The sequence below is a fragment of the Zeus faber genome (genome assembly GCF_960531495.2).
Source record: "Zeus faber genome assembly, chromosome: 4".
In the NCBI taxonomy this organism is placed as follows: Eukaryota; Metazoa; Chordata; class Actinopteri; order Zeiformes; family Zeidae; genus Zeus; species Zeus faber.
The window spans coordinates 31568885-31589676 of record NC_137191.1 but is presented as its reverse complement, the minus strand read 5'-3'; the positions used below and the strand labels follow the sequence as shown (position 1 = coordinate 31589676).

The following is a 20792-nucleotide window of genomic DNA, read 5'->3' as shown; positions in this document are numbered from 1 at the left end:
AAAGCATAAATAAAGATGCAGCCCAATATGTAAACAAACGTAAGTAATGTTTGAATTTGCAGATGAGGTAACGTGAATCAACAGACAAACACACACACACACACACACACACACACACACACACACACACACACACACACACACACACACACACACACACACACACAAACACATACACCTCTTTGGGGCGGGTTGATTGCTGGGGAGGGTGTGGTGGTATTAGTGCAGTGTCTCTGATCAGCGCTTTGCTCCGTGCAGCAACAAGGGATCTTACACTCTCAGCGTGCTGGGACAGCACCGGGACAAGCCCTTGGGGAGAAAGGGTGGGGGCGCCGAACCACACCTGAGCACACCACATCTCCAAGGAGACGGGGCTGGAGCTGCACTAAAGGCCGGGAGTGCAAACACAAACACACTAAATACCTGGTGTAGCAACAATTAACCACAGCAGCTGTACCCCAACTAACTAGCAGCTGACTACTTCGCAAGTTATATATATTTTTTTGGGGGTGGGGTCTTATTATAGGATTATAAGAAGATATGTCCCCCTGAAATACTCAAGGGAGTTTTATTTTGTCTGTGGATTGGCTGCCTCAATTTGAGAATGGATTTTAGATTTCACTGTGACTATAGCGACGATACATTTGTAATGATAAATTCTTGTCCAGGAAGAAGCCAGTTGTGTGTGTGTGTGTGTGTGTGTGTGTGTGTGTGTGTGTGTGTGTGTGTGTGTTGCATATCTGTAAATGGATTGTGACACTTGGACACAGTATATTAGACCCCTCGGGGTGCCCGTAACATGAGGGGACTCTGTTTTCCCTAATTGGCCAGTGGCAGGCCTGGACACATCGAACGGAGGGGCTTTCTCCTCTTGGACTATACACACACACACACACACACACACAATACATGATACCGCATGTTAGCCTGTACAGTATGTAATAGTGTTTGCACAGGCAGGTGAAAGCATGCGATCCACCCGTGAAAGCATACTGTCTGGCTTTCTTACTGACACTGGGACCGACGTGAGTACCATAATATTTTTCAAAAGAAGGGTATGTGATGTATTGTATGCATGTGTGTATTTGGAGTTTTAAATACATATTCGGCTAATAGGGATTGTTTTGTTTTGTTTTGTTTCATTTCATCTTTCTCTCGAAGACTACTCCCATTACATTTACAGTTTTGCTTTTTGGGAAGCAAATGATGACGTAAAAAAGGTACAAACTTGCCGCAAACAGTCTCTGTCTCTGCAAGTGGCAGACAGTCAATAAATTCAGGAGCTAATTAATAATTTCATGGATACGTATTACCGTCTCATACACTCAACACACACACACACACACACACACACACACACACACACACACACACACACACACACACACACACACACACGAGTATGGTTTTTCATATTCATACACATAAAGAAACAGGGAGGCATGCAAATACACGCAGAATAGCTATAAACACATTCACACACTCTACGACATGTGCATCTCCCTCTCTCTCTCTCTCTCTCTCACACACACACACACACACACACACACACACACACACTCCTGGCCTGTTTTTAGGACATTACGCAACGCACACACCAGGGCCACGGAAAGGCTGTGGCCACCGTCAGGCTGTGGCTAGCCAGGCAGGGAAGGTGGTGACAGGGCAGAGCCAGCAGCCAGCCCCCCCACCCCCCAACCCTCCACCGTCCCCAACAGGGGGGCTGGGGGCCCAAGACGGGCCCCTTGGCTAGGCCGCATTCCTGCGCAAGCCTCAGCGTTGCCCTCGCACTCTCACACACACACAAACACACAAACACACACACACACACTCCTCCGCTCCCACTAAGACAGAATAACCAACACACCAAATGAGGAGCACTCTAACAAACTGACCAGCATCATTACCAAACCACCATGACAAAATATATCCAGGCCTTGGACGATCGAGATGTGTGTGTGTGTGTGTGTGTGTGTGTGTATGTGTGTGTGTGTGTGTGTGTGTGTCAGTGTGTGTGACTATACTTGTGAGTCTGAATTGACTACTTTTTGGTGTAGAAGTACACCAGAAACATGGGTCCTAACTTACCAAGTGTATTTACGTGGACCTCACTTTAATAGTGAGTGTGTGTGTGTGCGTGTGTGTGTGTGTGTGTGTGTGTGTGTGTGTGTGTGTGTGTGTGTGTGTGTGTGTGTGTGTGTGTGTGTGTGTGTCAGTGTGTGTGACTATACTTGTGAGTCTGAATTGACTACTTTTTGGTGTAGAAGTACACCAGAAACATGGGTCCTAACTTACCAAGTGTATTTACGTGGACCTCACTTTAATAGTGAGTGTGTGTGTGTGCGCGTGTGTGTGTGTGTGTGTGTGTGTGTGTGTGTGTGTGTGTGTGTGTGTGTGTGTGTGTGTGTGTGTGTGTGTGTGTGTGTGTGTGTGTGTGTGTGTGTGTGTATACCCCTGCACAACCTTCCACACCTGCTGGTTGGAGTCTGGAATGGGTGGGTATTTGTGTATGTGTGTGTGTGTGTGTGTGTGTGTGTGTGTGTGTGTGTGTGTGTGTGTGTGTGTGTGTGTGTGTGTGTGTGTGTGTGTATGTGTGTGTGTATGTGTGTGTGTGTGTGTGTGTGTGAGAGGCTCGGTGCTGAGTTCTGAGCCAAGGGTTTTTTTTTTTTTACGACCGAGTGAACTAAAGAGAGAGTTTTTTTTGTTGTTTCTGAGTGGTAATTATGTTGTTTAGTGGCATGGTAAACCTGTTAGATGGTGTAATTGCCACTCATTTAAAGTGTGGAGGACCCGCCGGCCTGTGTGTGTGTGTGTGTTGGGTGGAGGTCAGTCAGAGGGTTGCCGGTTCAATGCTACGACAGCAGAGGCCACATCAGACTAGTACTGCATTTTTTGGGGCAACAGCTTCAAATGTTTTGGACTCAGAAAAGCCAGTGTCTGCTAAAGGTAGACACATCATCAACTGAATTGGAAATAGTCTTCATTTTGATTAAACTCAAACCCCTAACAACACGATAATGACTTTTCTACCTTGTATATTTCTGCTCTGTCAAAATCATGATGTTATTCAGTGAGTGCGATAGAATGGGGTTACGTTATTTCAACGGGGGTAGTCGATTTTTTTTTCCATGCGATTGGGTTTCTAGTGTTGTAACTGCCTGTAATAAACCACGCCAATTCGTGTCCGGCGGGAGATTTTCGTCTGAAGTGTATGAACGACGTCAATGGGGTTGGACCGAGGACGAGTTGGACCGTAGGTGGGGTTCTGCCTGGCTGGTCAGGACGGGGTTCTGGTTCTGTGCCGTCTGCCTGTGTTGTCTGTCTCCCTGCCTCGCGGCTCCCCAAGGCTTGGCTCTAAACACTGTTCATTTACCTTGTCAGAAAAAATGGCCACCTCATGATGTATGGGACCACATGCCAGAGTGTGTGTGAATGTGTGGTTGTGTGTGTGTGTGTGTGTGTTGGAAAAGGGGTGAGGGGGAGGGTCAATGAAGGCGACCCCCACTGAAGGGGCCAGAGTCCAGGGTCCCGGGGGGGGGGGACCTGTCAAAGAGGTAATGGATGGTGTTTTCACTACAGAGTTAGGGAGACGCAGAACACTGGTGCCCACCCCTCGACACAAAGGGCCGCCAATGGGAATAAATAAACTCAGATGCCCCAGCGAGATGTCCCATCTCTCTTTCTCTCTCTCTCTCTCTCTCTCTCTCTCTCTCTCTCTCTCGCTCTCTCTCTCTTTAAATGTCTATCTCTTAGTCTTTATTTCTACTTCAATGTTGTTCTCTGATCAAGTATCACCTATTGGTCAGCAGGGCCTCCAGCAGATACCATGGTCATGACAAAGGCCATATTCACACACACACACACACACACACACACACACACACACACACACACACACACGCACACACACACATACACACATGCATGGGGGGGTACTTGGACCGGCAATGCTTGTATTTTTAGTCTGCAGATTAGAGGCCCGTGGGCCAGAGACGCAATTACACGGCGCTTAATGTGCTTCCATTCTTTTAATTTGGTGGCGCCTCTGATTCTGACTGCTCGTCGGATAGAATTAAGTTGTAATCAGGAAGCGTAGGTTTGCCAAATTGAATTTATAAATATGAATATGCCGCAATTAGTCATAGCCGCAGATGCAAAGCGTAGGGAGATATAAAGAAGTATAAATATAAAAAATAAGTATAAGGGCCGTTTTCTCAGAGGGGTGTGGGGCGGCTGAGTTTATGGGGGATTTATTGTAACTTTAAAAGGTCACAAGATATTACAGCTGGACTGCCATTGTAAATGTGTCTGGAGGAGGAAGAGAAGGGGGGCAGTGAGGTGATAGAGGGGGCATCACTGTACCGACAGAACGTGGGATGGGAGTGGGTGACAAAACCATCCCCATCACATCTGCCGTTGGTGGGGGTGGGGGGGGGGGCCTCTGGACAGTGAGTGATGGATTGGACAGAGTTGTCGCGGTGAACTCTGACCCCCTTGGAGTTCCAGACCAAGTTGAGGGGGTGGGGGGTGTGATTAGTGCAGCCCACCAACGGGAGGGCATTCCTGCTGAACCCACCGGACGCGATGAACTGCTAGCTGTTTTGGTCGCGTTTTGAAGTGCGGCCGTGGCTCCACATGCTTAGTGGGTTGAACCCAACAGTGCGTTAACGTCAGCTTCATGGAACTGACGTAGCTCATAGCTTGTAGCTCTCGCAGACACAGGGCTTCTTCTCAATTATTTTGCTGCGCTAGTTTGTTAAAATGCACTGCCAGGGTGCACGGCTGGTGGTGGGGGGCATTATTATAAGCACATCTGTGGGCAAAAAAGGGTGGCAAATTAGACGCTAATTACCTTCATGGAGATTATGCCTTCCAGTTGATGCTTTTCTTGTTTGTTTTTTTTTACATTTTATTTTACTTCACATGAAACACTTTGGGGGTTGGGGTGAGGGGGGTGGGGTGGTTGAGGGAAAACAACATGTAGTTTAGACTGTGGTTTGGTTTTTATGAGCTGTGGCTCCCTCACTGCATTATTTTGTGTACAACTCACCCCCTCCCCTAGATGGCCCAATCTACCCCAATAAACTGTGCACACTCGCGCACACACACGCACACACACAAGTTGGAGGATCATATTTTCTTTTTTTGTGGTGGACTTCTATTCTAGCTTAAACTGTGTGTGTGTTAACGTTGAGTTCCTCTTCACGGCGTAAAGCCTGCTGATTTGTGGGTGGATTATAAAATGTTCAAAAACTACGTTGTTATGACGGTGACGGTGGATTAATGGGGAATTAACTAATTCAAAGGCTTCACACACACATTTGAAGATCAGAAGAGAAGGCCAACCTCTCCACATGGTGCCTGGCTTAAAAACACACACACACACACACACACACGCACGCGCACACGCACACGCACACGGACACACACACACACACACAAACACACACACACACACACACACATACACACATACACACACACACACACACACACACACATACACATACACATACACACACATACACATACATACACACACATACTTACAAGTTGCTCGGGCAAACCCTTCCCCTTCACACAACCTGAACCTCTATATCCCTTTCTCTATCTCACACAAGCTATCTCTCTCTCTCCTCCAACCCAATCATTGCTCTCTCAGCCTTGCTTGCCTGCCGGTGTCCTCCCTCTCACCTTCCATCTGCACCGGGGCACTTTTCTCCTCCAGGTTCAGGGTGAGGGACCTGGCAGCAGGCCTGACACCACGTAGGAACAGGGCCCAATTTAGCCTCTCCGTGTATGGAGGGGTGGGGGGCTTGATGCAATGCTAACTGTGTTGGTCTCAGCCAAAGCAATGACTCAAACGCAACTGTTGTTATGCTGTGTGCGGTCAGTGTGTGTGTGTGTGTGTGTCTGTGCTCTGCTCATGCAAATTACAATATCTATATTTGGTTCTTATTTTAGCCATATTTGTAGCAGTAATTGATACACAAAGTCATTTTCTTATGGAAATATAGGTGGGAATCAATGACGCTATGATCTATACACTTGCACATTTATTACCTCAGCATGCAGACATACAGTACATTTCTTTTTAACAAAGTGGCTTCTTTGGATCATGATGCTGTTTTTAACTCCTGTTGGGGCACCTCTAAGCGGCCCAGAATAGGCCAGGAGACAAAATACCTGCGGTGGAGCAAGACCAGGGGTTCAGAGGGCAAGAACGGAAAAAGATCTCCGGGTCAAAGGTGTTTGGTCGGGGACAGATCCTGCCCCTCACAGTGAAAGGCCGAGTGGGGGAGGGGCGGGAATTTCAGGTGGCCATTTCTTATCTTAATTTATGAACGTGTGTCACAATCCAAATTTACTGTTGAGCGAGAAAAGCAGAACCTAACCCCCGAAGCGGCCAGGTGATCGCTTACCGTCAGGTGCTGGAAAAGCCATGCCCTCATGATGTTGGTGGCCACCTTGGGGAAGATGCCACGCTTCTTGTTGTGCCTCTTGTCCCTGTCAGGGTCGTCGTCGTCACCTGTGCTAGGCGAGGCCACCCCGTTGTCCAGGCCATCGCCTGTCCAAATAGAGACAGAACACACAAACACCATGGGTGGGCCGGTGGGTGGGAGAAGAAGGGTGTCCAAAGACAGCCCCAGTACATTGTAGGGTTAAATTGTGTAGGGAAAGTAGGGGGGAGTCGATCCCTGTTCTTAAAACGTCAACATCATAACGCATAAGTATGCACTATACTTTTGGTCCCACGTAGAACAAAGTGTAACCACAGCAAGCAACTTTCTTATTTTATAGGCCTGTTTTCAAATCATAACATCAAACCAATGTGATGGTCTTTAGCAACGACAATATTGTGACTTTGTCAGAAAAAACAATTGACAGCTATTTTAATAGGTTGTTCTAAACATACAACAGACCACTTTTTGATCGCAATTTACATCCATCTGGTTGAGCCACTACAAAAAAGACTACTACTGAAGGACTACTGGATGAGTACAGGATGACTACTGGATGACTACTGGATGAGTACTGGATGACTACTGGGTGAGTACTGGATGCTTACTGGATGAGTACTGGGTGAGTACTGGATGCCTACTGGATGACTACTGGGTGAATACTGGATGACTACTGAGTGAGTACTGGGTGAATACTGGATGACTTCTGGATGACTTTTGGTGACTACTGGATGACTACTCGATGTCTACTCGATGACTACTGGATGAACTGGTTTCGTCCCAATAAAGTTCAAATTAGACAGACTTGTCTGCATTAATACAGTTACACGGATTGACAGTTGTTTCTTGGCAGGAGAACCCTTGAGATGTATCATCTCGTTCTCTGGGTGTTCTCACACACCCACCTATACCAACTACATAGAGAAAAAGCTTAATTCCATTGCCTACCCCCAACAAATGTTATTTTTTTGATCCGGGGAATTGAACCTGCTGTCTCGCCGTCCCTCGTCTTAGGTAACCCCAACAACCAGAAAGTTGTGGATTGCACCACAAAATACAACATCCATTTTCTCTGCCTTTTTAATGCTTAATGATAGTCATGCTTAGTGTTTGTAACAGTGCGTGGGGACTGGAGGTTTTTCTGTGGTGGAGACTTTCTTTTTTATTTTTGCTCCTTAACTCTACTTTGCAAATCAGAGGGGTGATTCTGCCTGCGTGGTGAAGCCTGAAAAGGTGGAAATAATCATAAAAATGATGCTTAACTCCATAAACAAGCTCTCAGCCTCATTAGGCCGAACTGCCGGCTCCCCGGGCTGATTTACGCCCCACCCCTCTGTCCTTCTGGCACTCCCTCCCTCCCTCCCTCTCTCATCTCTTCACGCTCTCTCCCTCGCCCTCTATTTCTTCTCCTCACTTCGTCCTCTCTCTTTTCTTCTTCCTCTCTCTTTCTCACTCGCTCGCTCTCTCTCACCATCTGTAAAAGGTGACTTTGACCCGACCCGCTAATGGCTTGTGACAGCGCGGACTTGCAATAACCTGCGCACCGGAGCTGTGTGTGTGTGTGTGTGTGTGTGTATGTGTGTGTGTGTGTGTGTGTGTGTGTGTGTGTGTGTATGTGTGTGTGTGTGTGTGTGTGTGTGTGTGAGAGGCAGGCAGGGGTTATGCACAACGGAGGGAGGAAAAAACACATAAGGGCGTGAATGTTTTGGTGTGTCTTTGTCTGCGTTGGTGTGTGTGTGTGTCTGGTGCAAAGTGCCTTGCAGTGTCCAGGATGGAACATTTTTACAGAATCATCCATGGTACAGCCAGGAACTTTGTGTGTGTATGAGGGGCAAAGGAGTCTTGGCGGTGAAAGGGAGTCGATAAGGAGAGCCAGAGTCACATGCAGGACTGGCTGGAGATGGGCGGACAATGTGACAAGATGGTGGGAGGTGGGAGGAGAGTGGGTGGTGGCGGGGGGGTTGGTTCTGTTCTTCCTGCTTCCCTGCTTGGCTTCATAGCCGCTGGGTAGGAATCCCCATTCCTCCCCATCATCCTTCATAACACACAAGGACAAAATAGTCGACTCACGTAACGCATCAACCCTGTACTGGTTTATTTTAAAGGCCAGAATTTGCCGGACAATGAAGAGATTTCTGTGCAAAGGGGGGAGGTCTTTCCTTGCTCAATGGCACGTTGACAGGGAACTACAGGGGCGGCTATCATGGGTGGAGAGCCAGAATACCATCTTTGCTGTAAATAACACAAATCACAACCTGTCAAGCGCAATGACTGAGTGTGATTTAGACTACATTGGTACATATTTGGGCCCAAACATCTGATGCACTCTAACTCTTGTACGCCCATTGTCCTCTGATTAATTCTCTCTCTCTCTCCCTTTCTCTCTCTCTCTCTGTCTCCAATTCCTTGTCATTTATACTACCATCTATACTGTGACATTAAACACACACACACACACACACACACACACACACACACACCTACAGACTATAGTTTTGGGTCACACTGCTTCCCCACCTCCTAAGGCTCTGAGATTTTGAAGAAGTGTTTGTACAAAATTGTATTATCCATGGTCTGGCGGCAGGAGGCAAGGAGGGGGAACACAGAGATGGAGGCAGAGAGAGAGGGAGAAAGAGAGAGCCGATTTTCCTCCGCACTCCAATCACAGACCATTTCTCCCCTGCTCCTGCGGGTAGGAGGGGTCAGGCGACCGACTGACCAATTGCAAAGCTCGGTGGAGATGACTTCACTGCTGAGGTCACAGCCCTGCAATAAGGAGGCATGGTGGCAGCTGAAACATTCAGGAGGAGTAGAGGGTTGAGAGTGCACAGGGCGAGATTCTTTCTCCTGCCTCATGCCCTCGCTTCTAAACTCAAGTGAGTGAAATACTATTTCACCAAGCTTTTGGAATTACAGGAGTCTAACTGATCCATCGATCTATGAATTCTAATCTGTTCTATTTCTCCCTCTGTTGCCGCTGTGTCTTATAGTTCTTACTCTCAAACCTACACTACAACAGTCTGAGATTCATTAAAAATAATGCAATTAATTTACCCATGTAAACATTCCTTTTCAGGCAAAAAGCAACCCCCTCCGAAATAGCAGCTCGGAGTTGCTTTCCTGACTCCGGTTTATTTGGAATTAAGGTTTCCGCTGAGATTTCGGCCAACAGGGTGTTGACTGTTTGTTGGAAGAAGGAATTAATAGTTCCTGTTCATCGGCTGGCCCGAGCGCGAACGTGGAAGCACACGTGGTGCTTTCTGTGGCGCATCTTTGGTCTCCAAACAGGAAGTTACGAGCCCCAAAAACAACAAAAAAGAAACACTGCGCGCTTCTGAAGAGATCGGTTTAGATCCCATTCGCAGGAGACATTGACATATCCGTCCTCCACTCGTTTAACTATTTTTTGGGCTGTGTCCAATATATACTAGGTCTAAAATGCCTTTTTGACAAAAATGATACATATTCTAAAGTTCTAGAGCTCTGGACAGGAAGACAACGCTCCCATTTGTTCACAGCCATTCCTTTGCCCGGGCTTCTCTGGCTTTTCCTGACCACTCTCTTGCGTACATGTTCTCCCAGTGTTTGCATGGGTTTCTCCCCCGCCGCTCAGAACACACAGGTTTGGCTAATTGGAGACCCTAAATTTCCTGTAGGTGTGAATTGCGTGCGAGTGTATGTATGTGACCCTGTGATGGGCTTGGCGTCTCATTCAGGGGAACAGCCTGCATGGGAGATATACATGTCCAGTGGAAAGGCGAACCAAAGGAGTCCTCTATGTTTTGACCACATGTGAAAAGAGAGAGGGGTTGTTCTTGTTGAGGTGAGGCTAGTGAGGGCTTACCTTGTTCGCTGCTGTTGTCCCCGCTATGAGACGTGTGTCCCCCGCTGGACGGGCCCGGCGTGCCGGCTGAGCGGATGGAGACTGCATCATCGTGGTCCCTGCTCCAGGAGATCTTTGGGTGCAGAGAAAATCAATCAATTCGCGGTGGGCTACCGGGCAAATAGTTGAACAGCCTAAAATGACTCATGGCAGAACATTGCAGTAAAAGGGAACCACCCTTTACTCTGGGCTTGGTAGTGCCACAACCTAACCACTGAACACCTTAATCTTGGCAGGATAGGAACAACGGACAACAGGTTCCAAACATCTAGCCCAAGCGCTGAAACACAATGTCCAAGGTCTATGACATCATCCAAGGTTGTCTTCATCCACGCATTGAATTGGGGTGTGGTAAATATTTGAACTTTGCGTATTATCAACACCATGGAAATCAATCAAAAATGTTGTAGATTCTCACCAGCACCTGGCTACTAGTCAGCATCCATAATGGAGAGTGAATCTGAACATATCAACACCTCAAATGAAATTTTTGAGGCACAGGTTTTGTCTACACAGACAGCTGACTAGTTGTTCAATAGACATTGTCGTCAACAGGCCACAGTGCCTCAGTCGTAAAGCTGCAGAATGAGTGTGAAGAAATGGTTATCTTTCATGGTGAGTGTGCGTCCCAGCTTGGATAATCATATATCACTTTTTGCCAAGTGCTGTTTTTAACAAGGGCTTGAAATTTTCGACTTGTTGGTGCTGAAATCAGTCATTTGTCAAACATATACGGCAGTGGCTGTAGAATCGCTGTATTGCGGCAGAGAGTGCAATTGAATAAAAGAACAACAGAAAAGGACATGTAAAATGTATAGTGCGCACACGACATACCAAGCAAATGGCGCAACACCAGGCTATAATGAGGAACATGTGCTCCGGATTGCGTTGGTGGCTAACCTCAATGAGAGGAGATCCTGAGACAGGGAGCCAGATTCGGTGAGATTTGCCAGTTCCGACTGAAGCCACGCCTGCGAACATTACAGATCGAAGCTACAGTAGAGTCGAGTACAGTAGAGGTAGAGAAGAAGAGGCTTTTGCCGAGGGGCGATCCCTCCCCCTCCAGACGCCCCCGTTCATGCATTCTGTCCCTTAAACACTGCCCGACTTGAGGGCAAAATTAAGTGTGGAATTAAGTGTGAAAGTGCTGCACCTCTGGGGTACAGCTGGCTTGGCATGGCCCTAAAACTCAGGGTGTCGGGTGTGGGAACTGTGCAAAGCGTTATCTGGAGGAAGCCGGGGGTTCCTCTTATCAGGGGTCACGTTACTCGGTTATGGGATGATTTCCCACACGGGCTCCATAAACTACATTACATTGTACGGTATATGCATTTAACTGCATTGTCAGAGCAAGAATTCCTCATTCCCAAGTAACCAGAAGTGGGTATTTTGACTAGTTACTTTTACACAGTTGCATGTAGTGAAGAAATTGTCTAATGAGAGTAGACTTTAGATATATTTGGATATTCGGTTGATATTATTGTAGAAGTAATTAATATCAGGCTCCTTATAAAATGTCGGTATCCTTTTGTTTAATTGATGTGGCATATTTTGAATAATAATTTCCCCTGATATGTTTTTATACTCTTACTTGAGTATAAAACTATATATAACGCTTACTTGAGTTAAATAAATTCTTAAGTAACAGTCATTTTACTTGAGTATCATGTTTGGGCACTGTACCCCACTCTGCAAGTAACAAAGTAACAAACAAAAATGACTGAATATTCCAGTGACCAAATTAGCCATGTGAAAACCTATAGCTACACAGCTATAGCCGCCTGATTAAAGTAGACTAAACGATGGATAAAGAGCAATTTCCAGTGCAAAGATCAGATCCTGGCAAAACCCCATACAGGAGCCATCAAAGCCGGCGATAGATTAGAACAAGTATCTAATAGAGCTGCAATATTGGAACTAAATATACATTTATGATTTTGATTGGATGGGATGAAACACATTTAACAATCTCAAATAGACAAAGGCACTTTTCTTTACTGTCAGTTAGAACATTCCTATATTTCGCTTAGTGTTTGATTTGGGTACTCAGCAGCTTCATTACAATTACAAATGCCTCCACTTTTACCTGTATAGCATTGCTGCCTCTGAGTCTCTGCAGTTGCCCCAGTGACACAAAACAGAATTACACTCCTCAAACCTTTTTGACTGACACCAAATGGGGTACTTGAAACAAAAAAAGAAAAAAACTCTGAGCCGTTTTGGGCCACTTGACACTAAGCCTCTTAAATTGACACTTGTTGGCTTTGCCTTCGCCAATAAAGGGTTAAAGGGTGTAAGGAGGTTGACAGGGAGCCGGGAGGGGGAATGGGGAGAGGTATGCAGCCTGCCCCGCTGGAAGGTGGACACAAAACGGACTTGAACAGAGACCACTTTGGACCTTGATTAAACTATATAATTATTAAGCTGATTAATAGTAATACCTGGTCTGCAACGTACTGCGCGCATAGGCCTGCAACCGTGTACTGCGTCTAATTTACTTTCTTTGTTTCTTCAAAATGTATGTGAAATGTGACTTTTAAAAACACAAACAACAAATATATGTGTTAACCAATTTAACTTGAAAAATCCACATAAAACAGAATTACAAGAATGTGAAAATAGAAGAGAGTTTGATATAGGTTAAAACTATGGCCGTTAAAGAACAACATTTTCATCAAGGTTACCCCCCCCCCCCTTAATTTTGTGAGTCATTTTCCTAACAAAAGTCTTTCAGTTCATGAATTATATCCAAAACGACAGCGACGCCGTAATAACTCCGACTGACGACGCGTTCGGGCCACGCTCACCTGATCCAAAGCCCCGGACGACCTGGTGAAATCCTCGCTGTCTGACTTGTTTCCGTCCCTGTCGTCTATGACCAGGTCGATTGGCATTTTCCCTTTCAAACAGCTGATGTATCGGTGGCAGAAATTATCGCAAAGTTCGTGAACCTGGAAATAAAAAAAGTGTAATAAATTGAACGCCTTTACTGAGCTTTGAAAGTTGAAGTTGGAATCACCGAGGTACGCAAAGGAAAATATTTTTTAAGAATACTTTGTTTTTTGACAAGTTCATATATTTTTTTCTATAAAGTCAATTTTTTATACTTCGTTATTTTACATAAAATAATAATAATAATAATAATAATAATTATTATTATTATTATTATTATTATTATTAGTAGTAGTAGTAGTAGTAGTGGTAGTAGTAGTAGTTGTAGTAGTAGTAGTAGTAGTAGTAGTAGTATATCAATAACATTATTAAATATATACATTATTTGTTTTTGTTTTTAATACGAAACCAATTTACTAAAATAAGACTAAAATACTCGACGCGCTTACCCAACCTACAATTTACAATTAAGTGTAACTTCTTTTTTTTTTCTTTTCTTTTTTTCTTGACACACCTAAATAAGCAACAGCTATTACAGCTCATACTCGGGCCCATAAGCGTGTTACGCTCGATTCGACAATTGCCACGGCTGTTAGGGAAGGTCACATTAAAGCTTCATAAATAGGCTTACACTCCTGCGCCAAATCTGGCTTTATAGATTAAGCCTGTATACCTTTTCCAGCTCCAGGAGGTGGAATCGTAATACTTGAATCGCCTGAATCATCTGTAAAATAAAAATAAAAATAAAAATCAGGAGATCTATCCATATGGTGTGTGCAGATTTTGTATATATTTTAATACAATTATAAAAGTATATATAATAATGATAATAATAATAATAATAATAATAATAATAATAATCATCATCTTCATCATCATCATCATCATCATAATAACAACACATATTGCAAATGATTTAAAAAATATTATAAATACCAAAAGTGTTAATTCAACTCACCAAATTATCCAACTCGGGGTTTGACGAAAATAAAGGCTTCTCCGATCGAATCTGGAAAAAATAATAAACCTGTAGTATTGGTGGAGCTATAAAACATTTTTGGTTAGTTTGTATATTCACGATTTTGGATTTCGTTAGGCCCCTTGACGCACTCAGACGCCTTTAGTTTGAGCATGCTGAGGGTCCATATCTGCTTATAAAACACCATACGTATATGTGCTCATTAAAATGTCTTTATATTGTGCTGAGTGTCCATACCTGCTTAGAAAACACTGCTATGTCCTCATTGAAGGACTCCGATGAGCACACGTCGCCTCCGGCCACCCCAGTTTCCCTCGGGGTGCAAGTTGCCAATTCACATTTTTCAAAGATCAGTGCTAGGAGTGGGAACAAGGGGTGCCTAGAAGAGAGAGAAACTCATCCTAGAAGTTGTTTTTTCCCCCAGAGGGTAATTGCGGTGAAAAAGTCGAACAGGGGCAGCAACGCAACAAGTAGTAGGACCGTCTTGGACGGACAATGCGCTTTAACAATAGTTCAGGGGTTACAGGTCAGAGAGGGAAGATCACTCCCCTGACTTTTTTTCTACATGAAACCTGGGACCATCTGTCTTTGTCTCTATATCTATATTTATATCTATATCTATCTATCTATCTATCTATCTATCTATCTATCTATCTATCTATCTATCTATCTATCTGTCTATCTATCTATCTATCTATCTATCTATCTATCTATCTATCTGTCTATCTATCTATCTATCTATCTATCTATCTATCTATCTATCTATCTATCTATATATATATATATATATCTACATCCACAGCGTTGAAGAAAAAAACGTATATGGTAATAACGTCATAAACTCATAAAACGGCTAGCCCTATTCCTGTTAAGCAACTATTTTTTTTAAATTTGACTACTTTTCTGAACTGTATTTTCATGCTTTCTTGAAAAGTAATTAAAAGTAACACGATGATAATAAAAACGAAAATAAAAATAATAACGAAAATAATAATAACAATAACAATAACACAATAATAATAACATTAATAATAATAATAATAATAATAATATATTGGACAGTGAGGTAATGTTGAAGAAATTGAACAAGGGAAATAAAGTAAATAAAAAGTTATAAAATGACCACGAAAGAGAGAAAGAAACATCCAATTCATAATTAACATCACAAGCCTCTGCAATTTCACCAAAGTTCCAAGATTTCGAGGTGCATATTTCTAAAAAAAACAGGCGATAAATAGTTTATGAAATAGTTATGAACCACACTGTAGATGGCGAATCGCACACAAGTTAGAAAATAACCTGATAAATATCTATTTTTCATATATCCTGAAGTGCGTGTCATTGTGTGTTTAAAACCTGTTAATGTCTCCCTAACGCCCCTTTGGGTTTTAACGCCGTTGCAATAAAGTCAAACGTACCCGTAAATGGCATCTCTGTCCCTTTTAATTGCGTCGTTGACGGTGGAGCCCATACCGGGCGCCACGGCACCGTGCGCGGAGTGGGGGTACTGGTGCGAGTGGTATTGGGCCCCGTGGTTCAGGTGCGCGGCCTGCACGGGCCGGGCCGCGTGAGGGTCCCCGTACATGGCCGGAGGAATCCCTACTCCGTCCAGACCATAATGAGGAAGATCTTCGTACTGGGACACGGACAGGAGGTCAGTATCCTTACAGCATAACTGAAATCCCTCATTTAGAACCCATTATTTCTAAGAGGAAATTAATGGAAGTGTTGCATTTGATGCACTTTCCAAATGTGAATCCAAAACACACACACACGCACACACACACACACACACACACATATATTAAATATGAGACAAAATAATACTTATATGTCGATTTGGTTATTTTGCGTGATTTTAAAGCGCTATAAAAAACAGCTGTAAACACAGACAAAGTAGGCCTATGATTTGTTTGAAAAATACAACTTTTACGGGATGCCTTGAATAGGCCCATTGTGAAAAAAAGTTGTGTTTATTTCTTTTATAAAAAACGGTTCAACGTCAACGTGTAAATGTTTAAATAGTGAGAGAAAAACATTTGGTTTTGGCATCCAGTGTATGTATGGAATGATTGTTTAGTTTGGAAATGTATCGCGAATGCGACATTTAACTCGCTCCAGTCAGTATCGACGTTGGAGTCACATTTGTGAGTGAAGTCGGTTGATTTTCTTATTCTACAGTCGTTCCTCCACGTGCGGCTTATCGTATTCACGTGTAACGGGAATATGAAATAACTTCGTCAGACAGGAATAAATCCACACCCGTCGTCTTACATTATTCAAACCATGAATAATATCAACATTTTCCGGTTGTTGTTTTGTTGTTGTTGTCGTTTTTTTCTAGATTTCCAGTTTTTTATGTTTTGTTTTTTTATTAGTCAGTTACTCAGTATTCTCCAATTCAATCTATATCAATTTGTTGAAGGGGATTTACAAATGCTAAGTCCAGCTATTCTTGAGCAAGGACACAATACAGATGTGCAATAAATTAATTAAATACATACATTTGTAAAAATTTGACCTGAAAAACACCCTTTTTGAAAACTTTTCGAAAAAGAGAGCGGTGTATATGAAAACAACTAATATATCGGGTAAATTATTAGTACGTTTTCTGACTTTAATAGTATAAATGGTAAAGTTATCACAGCACAAAACGCCACAAATTAAAACGCCACAGAAATCACCTTCCTCTATTATTTTCTTTCTTTTTTAATGTTCTGCTTTTTTTTTTTCTTTAACATGTTTGAGTCCCTGTGATTTAAAAGTTCGGTCCAAATACGCACCCGTTGCGCCATCGGCCTGTCACTCTATCTCCGATTCCCTCCCGACTCCGATCGACACTTCACGGGGCCAAAAAGAAACATCAAACTCCGGACGCCGACGCGTTACGGATCCCGGGTAGTGGTGGATGTCCAGCCGCACCATCCAGCGTGGGTCCGCCAGAAGCAGGGGAAAAAAAAACCAAAACCAAAACAAAAAACAACAAGCTCAGAGCTCCTCCAGGGGAAGGGGGGGAAAAAAGGAGCCCGACCGCAGGCGACACTTCACGTCCGTCCGCTGTCGTCGTCGTCCGTCGCCGTCCGTCCCCCCCACACCCACCCACCCCCCCACTCCGGCTTCCCCGCACAACAACAAACCCCGAGATGGTGCTTCTCCTTCTCTCTCCTCCCCCTCCACCGCCCCCACCCACCACCACCACCACCACCACCCACCCCCCCACCCCCCCACCCCCCAAAAAAAAGCTCAAACCCGTCAATCAAGATCCAGCTTGTCAATTAATGATGACTCGCCGCGCGCTTCTCCCCTCGGCCCCTTTAAAGATGTTCACGCCGAGAACGTTCAAAACACAGCCCCCCCCCCGCCCCCGCCCCCGCCCCTCCGCCCCTGCCGAGGGAGACGCGAGGAAGGAGGAGAGACGTCCCCTCGCTTTAGTTGCTCTTAAAGGAGCCGCTCGCCGTCGTCGTTGCCGGAATCGTCCCAGTGCAACTCCAAGGGCTGTGCCAAACAAAGTCGGAAAATAACTATGATATATGATGATGATAATAATAACGATCATAACAATAACCATAATAGTAATAATAATCGTGATAATGATAATAATAAACGCAATAGTGGTGATAATAATATTAATAATTAAAACAATAATAGTAATAATAATAATAATAATAATAATAATAAATAATAATAATATGTAGCGAGGTAAAGATGGAGAAATTGGACAAGGACAAAATTGAAAGCTAGAAAATGACGAAGAAAGGAAGAAAGAAAGAACCAATTCATAATAACAAAAAAAAATAATACATCTGAAAAACATGAATATATATATATATATATATATATATTCATAAACACGCATGCACGCACGCATACACACACGCACACACAAACACATATTTATGTATATGTTTATGAATTGTGTTCAACGGGGAGTAGCCTACTATGTACAGTTGGAAGGAGGTGTTGATATAATAAATTACATAATGATAATTGCAACATTCGTAATGATGCAGATTAGATGTACATAGATATAAATATACAGACTATATAGAAAAAATATATATGAACAAATGAATTAGCGTCCAGGCGCACGGGTGTATAGTGTATAGTGTCCATGGGCAACATGGACACTATACACTACACAAGTAGTGTGTATACACTATACATGTGGATACACGCTATACACATGGACAGCCGGCCACGTCACAGATTGTGGTTTATGATAGGATTATGATAAATTATCTAAATAGCTCTACTGTAGCCCTCAACCAATGCTATATATATTTAAATAGACATATAGACATGTCGTGTTAATCAGTGTAATGTCAAATAGACATATGCAATGTCATTGGATATACTTCGTAAATAATGCACATTTATGGACATGTGGATTTTCAGCTAAATGCATTGTGGTGGCGCACTGTGAAATGGCCCGCAGCTGTGGTCACCAGTTCAAACAAATAATTGTCAAGACGCTCGCCGTCTTGACAGTGACTCAGTGACGTTCCTAGTGGTCGTTACTTTGACTTTGGCGACATTTAGCGTTAGGCAAGTGTACCTGCATGTTTCAGACGTTAAATGCCTTTTTGTTTTTTAGAGGAGGAGGGTCTGTCTGGATACAAGAGAGGGGCGAAGGGGGCTTAACTTGACCGGTTCTCTTCTTTCAAACATTTTCAAAGTACCGGTCAAACAACGATTCCATATAAAACAAATACTTTTATTCAGTGGATGTGTCTGGTAAATTGCTCTGGAACATATGTCAGCAACCTTAAAGTGGTAATCCATATGGTCCAACTCTTTAACTGGTTGCAGGGCTCCAGACTAACTTTTTAGATGGGTGGCACTGGTGCACCTAACTTTTTCATTTAGGTGCACCAGCACATCATTTAGGTGCACCCAAAAATGTTCACATCGCGTTTTGGCGCCACAACAATACATTTTATGTCAGTTCCCATACACATTAGTAATTTATCAAACGCCTTTGCACGGGCGTTGGTGGGCATGGGGGCCCCGCCAGCTCGCCTGCGAGTGGGGCGGTTCTGGTGGGGTCTCGGACTTCTGGCATGGGACCTGGCTCTGGGTCTGTGGTTTGTGCCTGTTGTCTGCAGCCCAGCTTCTACGCCTACGGGTGCGTCTTATGCCTGTACGTGGGGGTGGGTTGTGTGTGTGCACTTCAGAGGGTGCAGGGTCTCCTTGCACTCTTCCTTCTACTCCATGACCGCAGGAAAGCGGTCGTGGAGTGTCTATACGGCTGCGGGAGTCAGGGGTGGCTACGGTGCCTTTTCCGCTCCTTGGAGGCGCTACGATATAATTCCGACCATATACACCAGAACTAATTCACAGGCACACACACACCACCAGCACCTGCTATGAACACACTAACGAACACCCTCCTGATTACATCCCGCTCCTTTTCTTCCTCATTTACTGCCATAGTTATCACAGGAAGAGACCACTTGCCAAATTTCCTGGACTTAATTAACTCTTTTTTGTCGATACAAGTTGTTGTCTGATGTTTCTATGTTTACGTTTTTTCCATGTACATATTGTTTGGTTCAATTTGTGTCACACGTGGTGATGACCCCCTCTTGGAGTACTATTAATGATTAGTTGTTTATAGACCAAAGCAAGGTAAGATAGTTCTCCAACGATGGATTGGTGGCGGTTCTGTGTAACAAAAAGCTGTGCTCTTGTCATCCCACAGGTCATCCACAGGACAGAGTAATTGCAGCAGTTCTTGATGATTAAAGAATTGCATTGCAGGTTGAGAAGTTGAACTGCACTTGCGGACTAACTCTGTCCTAGATACAATGGGATACAAATACGCTGTAAGCCAAGCATGCTGACAGGACAGATTAATTAAATAAATAAAAATACTGCAATTTTCAGTTACCACAATAGTGAGATTGAGGATTTTGACACTGTGTTTATTATTGTTCATTATTCACTATGAAACAATAATAGAACAAAATGAATGAAACTAAGTTCCAATAAAATAAAATACAACATGGAACGGTCACCAAGTTTCAGTAAAATAGAACATAAAATTGTCACTGAGTTCTAATAAAATAGAATATGGGAAAGTCACCAAGTTTTGGAATAATGCAACCTGTAACTCTCACCAGGGGTGCCGGAATAGGGGTGACACCGGAATTTTTTGTCCCCCCCACTTTCAAGGATTACGAAAATAGAACGTTGGCGACAGTGGTGTCGTTAGGGGTGGGCGTTCAGGGCGTTATCCCTGAATGTTTTATGAATATCCCCTGATCCAAAATAACCCCGCAGGGCCGGCTCTGCACTCCGATCGCTCCCTCTCTGACAGTACTGACTATGCCCATGGCGCAGCAGTGACGGGTGCGCCAAAACAGTGTGATTTTATTTAGATGTATTTTATTTTATTTTACTGTGTTTCATTATGGAACGAAGCAAGCATTGTGCGTGATGGGGACACATTCTCTGTCATTCTCTTTTGTGTGCGTGATCAGAGGATGAGGATGGTCGGGTGACCTGTCAGCTGACTGGCTCCCATGTAAGGAGTCAGCTGATCGCTGTGTGTGAGTGTGGAAATGTCCGTTTCAAA

General features: G+C 43.9%; 1 protein-coding gene across 1 annotated transcript in view; it reads right to left on the bottom strand.

The window, feature by feature from the left end:
- The window catches only part of LOC307228882 (homeobox protein Meis1-like), a 36382-nt gene extending 19107 nt beyond the window's left edge, over nt 1–17275 (bottom strand). Inside the window, exons 1-8 of the mRNA XM_079998717.1 lie at nt 16999–17275; nt 15634–15851; nt 14453–14594; nt 14195–14245; nt 13910–13960; nt 13152–13295; nt 10306–10417; nt 6423–6568 (exon numbers count right to left, since the gene is read on the bottom strand). Of these exons, the coding sequence (XP_079854843.1) occupies nt 6423–6568; nt 10306–10417; nt 13152–13295; nt 13910–13960; nt 14195–14245; nt 14453–14594; nt 15634–15851; nt 16999–17010 (876 nt within the window). The 5' untranslated portion in view covers nt 17011–17275. The remainder of the gene's footprint in view (nt 1–6422; nt 6569–10305; nt 10418–13151; nt 13296–13909; nt 13961–14194; nt 14246–14452; nt 14595–15633; nt 15852–16998) is intronic.
- Between the last annotated feature and the right edge of the window lie 3517 nt (nt 17276–20792).